The 11,369-nt window shown below is 32.7% G+C and overlaps 2 protein-coding genes across 3 annotated transcripts in view; both read left to right on the plus strand.

Moving 5' to 3' along the window:
- Positions 1 to 394: 394 nt before the first annotated feature.
- Positions 395 to 2,950, plus strand: LOC116107371 (MAP7 domain-containing protein 2). Its single transcript, XM_031393651.1, has 2 exons — positions 395 to 862; positions 2,707 to 2,950. Exons 1-2 carry the CDS (start codon positions 455 to 457, stop codon positions 2,875 to 2,877), a joined length of 579 nt encoding a protein of 192 aa, XP_031249511.1. The 5' UTR covers positions 395 to 454; the 3' UTR covers positions 2,878 to 2,950.
- Positions 2,951 to 3,871: 921 nt separating this feature from the next.
- LOC116106950 (vacuolar protein sorting-associated protein 53 A) overlaps positions 3,872 to 11,369 on the plus strand; it is a 23,156-nt gene continuing 15,658 nt past the window's right edge. For both annotated transcript variants that reach the window (XM_031393260.1, XM_031393269.1), the window contains exons 1-12: positions 3,872 to 4,228; positions 4,406 to 4,482; positions 4,684 to 4,778; positions 5,838 to 5,894; positions 6,076 to 6,226; positions 6,545 to 6,615; positions 8,279 to 8,403; positions 8,851 to 9,011; positions 9,102 to 9,243; positions 10,014 to 10,077; positions 10,982 to 11,167; positions 11,270 to 11,311. In XM_031393260.1, the coding sequence (XP_031249120.1) occupies positions 4,434 to 4,482; positions 4,684 to 4,778; positions 5,838 to 5,894; positions 6,076 to 6,226; positions 6,545 to 6,615; positions 8,279 to 8,403; positions 8,851 to 9,011; positions 9,102 to 9,243; positions 10,014 to 10,077; positions 10,982 to 11,167; positions 11,270 to 11,311 (1,143 nt within the window). In that variant the 5' untranslated portion in view covers positions 3,872 to 4,228; positions 4,406 to 4,433. The remainder of the gene's footprint in view (positions 4,229 to 4,405; positions 4,483 to 4,683; positions 4,779 to 5,837; positions 5,895 to 6,075; positions 6,227 to 6,544; positions 6,616 to 8,278; positions 8,404 to 8,850; positions 9,012 to 9,101; positions 9,244 to 10,013; positions 10,078 to 10,981; positions 11,168 to 11,269; positions 11,312 to 11,369) is intronic.

Genomic DNA, 11,369 nt, shown 5'->3' on the forward strand with positions numbered 1-11,369 from the left:
TTGGTCATGACGAGCTATTGACGGGGACTTTCGGAGACTTCCGACGGTGGTTTGCGGTGGCGACAACGGCGATAGTAGGTGGGGGGATTTTATAATAAATTAAAGTTTTATATAAGTGAGGGTGTTTAACTAAATCTGAAATATTGGAGATTAAAAAAATTATTCAAAAATTAATAATAAAAATAATATTATATTAATATTTAAAAGGAGAATAATTTAGTAATTTAAATAATATATCCATCAATTTATTTCTCATCATCAAACATATTAATATGATATACCCATTAACTAATCAATCACATTTTTAAAAGATTCTTTATAACCTTAGAGGTAATTAATTCAAAAATCCCAATAATTTAACATCGGTGAACCAAACGCCCCTTAAAAATTAAGACCTCTACTCGTTTAACTAAAACCCTCTAAGACGGCTCAATCTCTCTTAACTCTTCACAAAATGGCCACCGTCACTCGCTCTCTCCGCCATACTCTGACGCGCTCTTTCTGCACCACCACCGTAGCTCCACCACCACCTCAACCCAGCCACCGCAACAACCACCAGCAGACCCACCAATTCCTGGCCCCAAACTCTTTCCTGGGCAGTTGGGAAGCCCCCAAAAACCCGAAAGAGGCGGAGAAGAAACTGGCTCTCTTGAGAAGACAGTATGCGAAGCAAGTGAAAGAAACCCGGAAGGTTTACATTGAAGAGATGGAGATGTTGAGGCTCGAAAAGCAGAGAAAAGACGAAGCGAAGAAGGAAGCGCTTAGATTGGCTAATGAGGAGCGTAAGAAATTGAAAGCTGAGGCGGCTAAAGTTCGAGCTGAAGAAAGAAGGATTGCTTTAGAGGAATTTCGCCAAGTCCTTGTATGTATCTCTCTGTTTTTATTTTATTTTATATTTTGTGGCAATTTTAAGAATGGTTTTTAATTTAGTTGTTATGTTAATTTCATAAAATAAAATAAAAAAATTAATTTTGTTAATACCATATCAATTGGAAGGTGTTTTCTTTCTCTGGAAATAAATTGCATTGATGTAATCTAATTTTTAGCTATTTTTAGTGCCTTTCATGTATGCTCTTAAGGGCACATATGAACAAATTGCTTTTAAGGTTTACTTTAATTATAAGTAACATGTTGGATTCGGAAAATTGAGATAAGTCGTTTAATTATAAGTGCAGATGTTGGATTTGGAAAATTGAGATAGGTTAGAGATCTTTTCTGTGTAAATTTTGAGGGCAGGTCTCTGTTGATTCTGGGTAAATTTTGTGATAATAATTAGACTTCTAAGAATAGGGATTTTTGCAAATGTTGGAGCTAATGGAGTTTGCCGGTATTTTATTTTTACTCTTAACAGGGAACCTACAAATACATGAACAAAAAGTTTGGTTGATGAGTATTTGTATGTTCATTGCTTGCCACTTTATATTGTATTGTTGATGAAATTTTGAATGCTTATGCCACTATTCAACAATCAAAAAATTATACTGAAATTGATTACCAATTGTTAAAATGATCAAAGTTTTTATAGCAGAAGCAAGTTTGAAAGCAGCTGTATGCTACTGTCTCATAGTGCTTTGATGTAAAAGTAACAGATGGTTCGATCTGCACAAAGCAAATTTCTAATCTATATTTTTGCTTTTTTTAGTGCCTTTCACGTAGTTCTTAATTGCACATATTAACAACTTATTTTAAGGTTTTGTTTAATTATAAGTGTAAATGTTTAATTCAGAAAATTGAGATAGGTTAGAGATATTTTCTGTGTAAATTTTTAGGGGAGGTTTTTGTTGATTTTATGGAAGTTTTATGGTAATAATTAGAATTTTAAGAATAGGGATTTTTGCGAATTTTGGAACTAATGGAGTTTGCCGGTATTTTATTAGTAGAAATTCTTAACCATGAACCTACAAATACTTGAACAAAAAGTTTTATTTCTTTTTGGATTGATCAGTCTTTGTATGTTCAGATGCAAAGTATTGGGTTTTATTGACTTGGATTCTTCTTTGTTTGTGAGCTTTCTTACAGTGTTTCCAAACTTATTCTGTTTCTTTATTATTGTGGGTTATTTTACTTTGAATTAGTTGACTTTGTGGATATTTATAACCTTAATCTGACTTTATAACATGATAAGAATGATGGTATTGCTTCATGATCCACAAATTTTGGCATCTTGTGTATTGGCAAATTGGTAGATTTTTACATTTTAATAAAATTATGCAAAATAAGCTTATGAATTTTACATGAGTATACCACTGAGCTTGAAAAGACTCGCACTATTTATTCATTATTTCAATAAATTTTATCGTTTCTAACTTCAAATAATTTACTTCTTGCTATTAGTTTAAACCTTTTGAAGAAAAAGAAGCTATAAAATTGAAAAGATTGTATTACTTGAATTGTTGTTTTGGTTCATAAGTATTTGATTAATCATCAAATAAGGCTATTAAAGTAGAGGAAATTATGTTTTTTTTTATATGCGAATGAACACAGGAAAGACTTTGGTTTTTAACTTATGTAACATTAAATCAGGTTTGCTTCTTGGATTTTTTTTAATGAAATATAATGCTTTTAATAAACTGATTGGTTGTTTCTGTTAACGTTTCTCATTTTTTAGACATGATTTGGTTGTTTTTATCACTTGTTCCATCATCTCACATTGAAGCCATAGATGTATCATATGCCTGAGTTTTATTTCTTTTACTATGAATGCAGTCAAAGGAAAGAGCTGAGAAGCTTGAAAACTGGAGAATGAAAGAAAAAGCAAGGGTAGAGAAGAAGAAAGAGAAGGAGGAGCTCATACGCCGACAAAGTTCTGTGTGGGTTGATGAAAATAAATTGGAGAAGAAGATTCTGGAAGCCATTATGGATACCACACCCCTCTAATTTTCATTCTCTTATCTGGGTTAGCTGTTTGATATCTGAATATGGCATTGAAATAATTGTCGTTAGCTTATTTTGACTTGGTTGAGGATTCAATCAAAACTTCACTTGCATTTAGTATTATTTCTGAAACTCTATCTATTCTCTCCTCCTTTTTAAGTTTTTGATATTCATATTTTGTATCATATATGCTTAAGAGTTACAAAATAATGATGATACAATTCAAAGTAATTAATTAAGTATAAAACAATAGATTCATAGAATGTTTAATTCCTTTTAAGCCGAAGAAATTTATGTAAAGAAACAAAGTCTAAAGAAAAGTTTGATCTTATGTGGAATTATTTGAATTTTGTAATATACCTCTATTAATGTAATAACACTTAATTGTGGTCTTTAATAGGTATTATACAAAAATAACTTAAATTCTTAAATGGTCCATTGTTTATAATGATAGTCAACTAATTCATTTTATATTTTGGTAAAATTTATTTTAGAAAGATATATGTAATACAATTTTTTTAATTTTATGGAGAAATGTTAATAATAAAAGTATTTTTTATTTTAATAACTTAGAGGACTTAATATTATATGGGGTTGTAGGCAACTGCCTTATAGTAGTTAAAAATACAAAATATAATTGAATTTTTCTCATTCTCATCTAAGAAAAGTAAACATGAGTTTATAAACGAACACACTAATCAAACATATACAAGAATGACAAAAATGCCCTCAAATATGGTTCAAATAACATTCAATTGTTTATTTGTTTATAATAGTATAATAATGTTTTGCTTATAATTAAATCATATCAAAAGGGTTAAAGGTTAAAGCTAAAAGTGAAATGACCAAAACGCTCTTTATTTATACACTTTTATAAGATTTCTATTATTAAAAACTGGAGGACCGTTTTGTCAGTTGAATTCAATTTTTGGTCATATTCATATATTATATGCAAGAAAATTTTGAAAATTATTATTCCCGTAAAAACCCCTCAAAACTTCGCCATTTCTGCAGAAGAAACCCAAATTTTTACCAGCAACACTCTGTCTAATGTTCTCTTACACTGGTGTTCTCTGCGTGAAATCCAGCGGGAGTGGAATGAAACAACAGTTAGTTGCAGAATTCGAAGCAGCGGCAGATTTTATCACTTCACTCCTAATTCTCATTACTACCGACGAATTCTGATCCCGACCTAAAATTTTCATAAGCTATTTTTTTTTTTGTTACTCATTTTACCGCAGAAAAATCGAAGTACTTCAACAGAAAACTCACTTTGCAAAAACCAATCGTTCAACTCTGCTTTAGTCGTAAAGCCTCTCGCCGGCCGACACCGGAAAAAAAGATTTTAAAAGAGGTATGGTGTGGTCAATTTAATTCTACAGACTTCATAAAATAAATTTTGAATCTCGATTCGATGTCACGATCTCATCACTTGGTTTAATACCTTGATGCAATGCAGGATCGTGAAATTCTCATCAATTGTGTTTGAGAAAATGATTATATTTTAATTTATGAATTTTCTTTTATTTAGATCTGTAGTTGCATTGATTTTAGTAGCAATGGACAAGTCAAGTGCGCTGGATTACATCAACCAGATGTTTCCTACAGGTTCTCTTTTGTTTCTTTGCTTGATACAATGGCACTGTACATTTTATGAAGAATTGTTTTAGTTTAAAGCGCAATGTTTGATAAATTATATATTCGAAACTTTAAAAAATGTGAATCCTGGCTGGTATAAAGAGTTTATTTGCATATGGCCTTGTTCAATGTTTATTATATTAAATTCGTGAGATGTGGTTAATTTTTCAGAGGCATCTTTATCTGGTGTTGAGCCGCTTATGCAAAAGATACATAGTGAGATTCGTCGTGTGGATGCAGGAATATTGGCTGCTGTTCGCCAACAGGTTAAGATTTCTTACTTGTCTGTTTTCTAGTTAGGCGCCTAGTCAAGTTTATGAAGTGTAATCAATTTGGGTTTGTTACACACCATAATCTTTGAGTGGTTGTTTTTCTGTGGGATAGAGTTTTTTGAAGGTTCTCACGTTCTTTCCACCTATCTAGTTATGTTTTCTGCAAGGTTATTGATTATGACACAATCTTATAGATCTCGTTAAGTACTTCACGGAATGGATGATTTTGAGGATGCCCTTCTTTTTGTACTACTGTATTATCCTCAAAGCATCCCCCGGCATGGAAGAATAATTCCGGCCAGATACTGTGCTTTTGAAAAGCAACTTAATATTGATTGAAAATCAAGAGTGGATTTAAAATGGAGAAGCTATTGAAATTATAGAATGGAGCTTCAAAATCTATCATTTTCATTTAATATTTGCAATATGTTTCCCCTGAAAGTGCATTTATTGGGAATTGTGTGCACATTCTTCATCAAGCTAAATTCTTTTAAGACTCAATTAGAAAGAAACAAGTTTGGCATTGAAGAGAATGAGTGAACTTTTTTGATTTGAGGGTAGGGTAAATTATTGCTGTCCTTGGAAGTTCGTTCTTTTGGTTTATTCTATTTAATGCTCAAATTGCATATACTTTTTAGGACCAGCAAACTCATAGTCAGGATGAGCTGCTTTGGGAAGGTGATTGTTGCTTCATATTTCTCTTTTGTATCATCTTGTTCTGGTAAAGCAAGCTCAATTATTGGCTCTTGTCATTTCATATAGGTTAGTGGATACTGTTCATTTTTTCTTTTCACTTCTGATGTCATTATGTCTCATCCTTTTAGGTAGACAGTGTGTTTAAACCCTCATTGAAGCATGACTAAACCTGTTACTCTGAGCTTTCCCCACCTCCATGCAAACACACAAAAATATTGAAGATTCCCTTTATTTTTGAATTTTTACTCTATGAAGTAATTGCATTGGCACATACAATAACCATATATTCTTGTGCCCAAAAAGATGATATTATATGGTTATTTATAGTCCTTGATGAGTTTGCTACTGTGGTTACAGAGTAACTCGGGAACCAAAGCTAAGGAAGATCTTGCTGCTGCTACGCATGCTGTGGAGGTCAGTTCCTTTTGTATAAAGTTTAAAACTACTATAAAATATGGCTGTACAAGTTGGCCATTTAAGAAAAAGTTTAAGTGCTGCATTTGTCTCTCCTTTTACTAGCTTTGGCTTTCAAAAACAGGAGCCTCTAGTTTTGCATGTGGGATTTTTTAATTTGAGCTTTTTGGTGTTAATACAGGAACTCATGTATAAGATCCGTGAAATAAAAACCAAAGCTGAGCAAAGTGAAACGATGGTTCAAGAAATATGCCGTGACATTAAGAAGTTGGACTTCGCAAAGAAGCATATAACAACTACAATTACAGCCCTTCATCGTCTTACGATGTTAGGTTAGTCTATTATGTTGCTTTTATGTCTTTATATTGAATTTTTTCCATGTTCTTATCGTTAAATGTCATCAAGATTGTCTAAGTTTTTCATCCAGAATGAAAACTGGCTGTTGCTAGATAAGAATTATAATATATCATAAAATTAATATAGCTATAATTAAAATATCTTAGATGTTTGATATGTGTCTGAAAGTGTAAGCATTGCTTATTTAAAGTTCTTTCAATCAAATTTCTCTTCGATATTGGTTTTGAGTGTTGAAATTGCCCATCTTCCCCTGTGACTTCTTAATTAATACACTCTTTTCCATGCTATTTCAGTGTCTGCTGTTGAGCAGCTTCAGGTAATGGCTTCAAAACGTCAATATAAGGAGGCAGCTGCACAGCTAGAGGTATCTTATCTGTCAATCATTTAATTGTAATCTCCATTATAGGTCAGAAATGGTTTGCTTTTTCTTCTATGTTTTCCTTTGGACATATTCTTATTTTCCGTTTTGGAATAAGAAATGATAAAATATTACTAATATGAAAAGGATTTGCAGAGATGTGGACCAGCAGTTCTGTAAACTAGATGCATTCCAATCAATATAAAAAGACTCACAAGGAAATTGTCTAGCAACAGCTTCCATTCTTTAAATAATGGTAAAAAAATAGAACACTGTTAAACTGTTAGAAACGGGTGCTCAAATAGACCCAAAAAGGTGCAATTTTCCCCCATAATAAGTCAAAATCCCTGCTTCCTTTTTCTTATAAAAGCCTTCCATTTCTCATGAATCATATTCCAAAACCTCTGTGTTCCAGTCTTTCAAATTTTCTTTTGACAAACTCCAATCTTTTCATAAGTTTATTCTGTTAGGCAACCAACTCTTCCCAGAGAGCCTTCTTACCTTTAGGAATGCATGGACAGTACATCCTTGAAAGCCACGTATGTCAACTTCTACTTTGCTAGTAAAAGATAGTTTGGGGTAAAAGATAGTTTGGGCTAGCTTATAAGTCTTAGGTTTCCTTAGTGAAGTAGACACCTTTTAGGTAAAGGATGGTGGTGTAAAGCACAAAATCAAATCCTTGAAGGTGAATAATGCTTGTGTGAAGCTTGAAGCTGGCAATGTCTACCGGTTGATTGGGCCTGGGCTGTTACAATCGATCTTTGCCATTGTTAATTATTGTTTTAATGGAAACAGAATCTCCAGAGGTTGATTCTACAACCTTGTTTATTTTGGCATATCTCATAATTTGCAACTCCCATTGAATTTTCTATCGAGAGGAGAAATAATCACTCTTGCTCCCCTAGATACCATTATGACTATCCTGTTTTTCCCTCCTGCTTAGTTTCTTGAAGAAAACCAGTTAAACCTGAGGCCTCAATATTTTTTCTGCTATTTTGTTGAATTTAGACATCAATACCTTCCTTGATGGTTATGTTTTCTGTTCTTTAAAGAGTTCTCTGACCCAATCATTAGTGCCTTTGTCCTACTTTTCCTCTATTTTCCTCTTCAGCACCATTTTTTTTTTCTACAGTTCCTGTGAATCTTTCTTGAGTTGAGATTGTTCCCTCCGTCTCTTTTAAACATTTTCCTTCAATCTAACCAAAACAGTCAAACCTTCTTAGTTTTTGAGAATCAGTAGGGATTTCTTGAGAAACCTGTGATTCATCTTCTGCTGTTGTTTCTTTCATTACTTCCAGCATCATCTTCTGACATTTTTCTTTGCTGAGATCCTCATCGACAGAACCTATCTCTTTCCATCGTTAATATGATCTAGATTGCTGAAGATGAATGAACCAAACCTTAGGGAGCTTGTTCTATTGACTGAAGTTTGGTTACCAGATGGGCTGAATGGGAACTCAGTTGGTATTTTTATTTATTTATTTATTTATTTATGTTGGTGTTTCTTCTATATTCTGATTAGCTCTTTGCTAGAGCTTCTTATTTATATCATATTTCATTTTTCCTCTGGAAAAAATATTATTTTCTGACATTTTAGTTTAAAAATTGCTTAAGTATATTTTTATATGAAAAGGCATATGCTTACTAATGTTGTTGTGATGCATTTCAGGCTGTAAACCAGTTATGTAGTCATTTTGAAGACTACAGGGATATTCCAAAGATCACAGAGCTTAGGGAGAAGTTTAAGAGTATAAAACAAATACTTAAGTCTCATGTTTTTTCCGACTTCTCAAGGTATGCAATCTTTTAATCTTTTTGTTCTCCGTTCCGATGATATATAGGTGGTCCATTACAATGCTAATTATAATTATTCTCTGTATAGGGTGGTCACCCCACCTCAGGGTTTTTATTCTCATGATGGTATACTAGTCCACTTTTGTTACTTCTTCTCATAGTAACTATTGATCCAAAACGTATAGTTTTTCTATAAAAGAAATTGGCTATTTCTGCAAAAGACCCATTTTATATTTTAGCCTTTTCACTGTACTTAGTATATAGGATAGTTAATTATACTGATTTTGAGTTAGAGCCATTTATTCTCTTTATGTTTGATGGATGGACAGTTTTTTCTGACATCTTATCCTATGAATTCTTGTTGATATTCATGTTGGATAGCTTTAGTGTTCTTTAAATGAATATGCTTTCTATATTTCCCAACTTGTTTTCTCTTTTTCATCTCAGCTTAGGTACTGGCAAAGAGACAGAAGAAAGTAATCTACTGCAGCAATTATCTGATGCTTGCTTGGTTGTTGATGCCTTGGAGCCATCCGTGAGGGAAGAGTTGGTAAATAACTTTTGCGGCCGGGAGCTAACTTCCTATGAACAGATTTTTGAAGGGGCTGGTTTGTAAGACTATCATAGTGTACATAGTTTATTAAGGTCCACTTTTGATGTCCTAGAATTTGAAATCTTGATGTTTGCTGTGTTAACAGAACTAGCTAAGTTGGATAAAACTGAACGAAGATATGCATGGATTAAACGTCGTATGAGAACAAATGAGGAAATATGGAAGATTTTTCCTCCTTCATGGCATGTTCCTTATCGGCTCTGTATTCAGTTTTGTAAGAAGACAAGGTATATCACTTTTGACATTGATTCTTAATCCTTGTTAATCATAGCATCAATCACTTGCTCCTTGAATTGTTAATTGTTCCATAAAGCCACAAACCAATGTGAATTCATGTTGATTTTGTATCACATTTGGAAGCAGAACTTGTAATGCTAGAAATAGGGGAAATGGGAGAAAATCTAAGAAAGAACAATTTCCTATATTTTAATTCTTTTTAGTTGCAACTTTGGAGGGAAAGGGTGATAATTTCAAAAATACTTCTTTTGCGGCACATTATATGGTATAATTACTTTTGATAATCAAGTTAAATATTTTTGTATGAGTATGTGTATGTGTTAAGAGGGAGGGGGAGGGGAGTAAGGTTGGGAAAAATTTAAGATTCTCTTTGCTGCTAATATTGTTTTGCTATTGTTACATTACAACATTGCTTTTCCATTTTTTTCCGTCAAAAATGTTATCCTCTACAAATATAAGATATCATTTTTGCAAAATTTAGGACAATAGTCGTTTTGGAAACTGACACTAGCACTTAATAATACTTGATTCTAGAATAAGTCTTCGGTCTTTAAATAAGTTTTCAGTCTTCAAGTAAATTTTCTTGGAATAGCTATTGAAAATGGTTGGGCATTATATATTCTTGCTTCTTTGAGCTCATGCTATTCAGCTACTGCAATCTAAGGAGGCTGTTAAAAATATGCTTTAACCTATACTTTATCAAAGAGCTGTTAGTTATTTATCTTAGATATTTTGAAGAACTTTAGTTTTCTGTTTTCAGGAAACAACTGGAAGGCATTCTAGAAAATCTGAAAGAAAAACCAGATGTCGGAACATTATTGTTGGTAATACATATCTTCTAACTGAATGGTGAATGAAATTCCCCTATTTTTTCTTTTACATAATTTACATTTCTGTGTTGCATGTGCTTGGATAATCAAATCTGCATGTAGGGCATTGTACTTAAATATTGAAAGTTGATGATTCCATGTATTTTTTGTCAAGTTCTGCCTCACATCATTGCTGTTTTTGATTTGACCATTTTGCAGCATTTTATGAATTAAGTTTCAGTTGGAACATACACTTTAATGTCTTCTTTAACTATTATAATGGTGTATTTTTTTATTTTCACCTCATCTTTATAGTGCTTGCAAGTTGCAACTAACTGTCACACTTTGTAGGTAAAAGTCTGGTTTAAATTTTAAGCCTTCAACACATGTTTATGGTTCATATCAGTTTCTTCCATTGTGTAGAGCTGGAAATATGTGATATCAAGCTAACTGGAACCTTTAATCAGTACCTTTGGGAATATAGCAATCATGTTCTTGTGATGAAGCTTGGTTTTTTGAGGCTACTACTTTCCTGGATGATAGTCTTTTCCATACTACATGTAGCTAAGGTGGAGGATGTGTACAAGAGCTATACCAAAGAGAGATAGGTTAAAAATTATCACCTAGAAGACAGAGCTTGATGCTATATAGGAAGAATATATGTATAGAAAAAGAGATAATTGATAGCAAATAAAGTATCGAGTGGATACTGGGATTAGCTCTCTCAAATGTCTTATTTCACCTCTTTCTTATCAGTCTTCTGTATAGAGAAGTTCTTCCAGCTTGAGATTATATTTTCATGGAACGGGCATAACTAATTTACATGCTTGTAGCAGTATTAAGTACATGCCTTTCACTTTTATTTTGAGTGAAATTTTTTTCTTAATGTTGTTTTATTTGCTTTGATAAATGTTTATAGGCACTACAACGAACCCTAGAATTTGAGGATGAATTAGCTGAGAAATTTGGAGGAGGCAGCAGCAGCAGAGAGGTTGGTAATGATATTGAAGAAATAGGTAGAGCAGAAAGTAACAGTCAAAAGGCATCAGATATTCGAAGGAAGTATGAAAAAAAGCTTGCTGCTCATCAGGGAAGTGGAACTGAAGTATGGATCCTATATTCCTATATAGTTTGAAAAAATTTGTGTTCAACGAGTGATCGATGCTGTATTATTAACTTATTTATCCTTTCAATTTTGTGTTGACAGGAAAAGGATGGAAATACAGATTTATCGGTGCCAGGGGCTGGGGTATGTATTTCTTTTTATAGATGATTTCTTGATGGTATTGTTTTTAAATATACAGTGA

This window comes from Pistacia vera, unplaced genomic scaffold (genome assembly GCF_008641045.1).
Source record: "Pistacia vera cultivar Batoury unplaced genomic scaffold, PisVer_v2 Contig117, whole genome shotgun sequence".
NCBI lineage: Eukaryota > Viridiplantae > Streptophyta > Magnoliopsida > Sapindales > Anacardiaceae > Pistacia > Pistacia vera.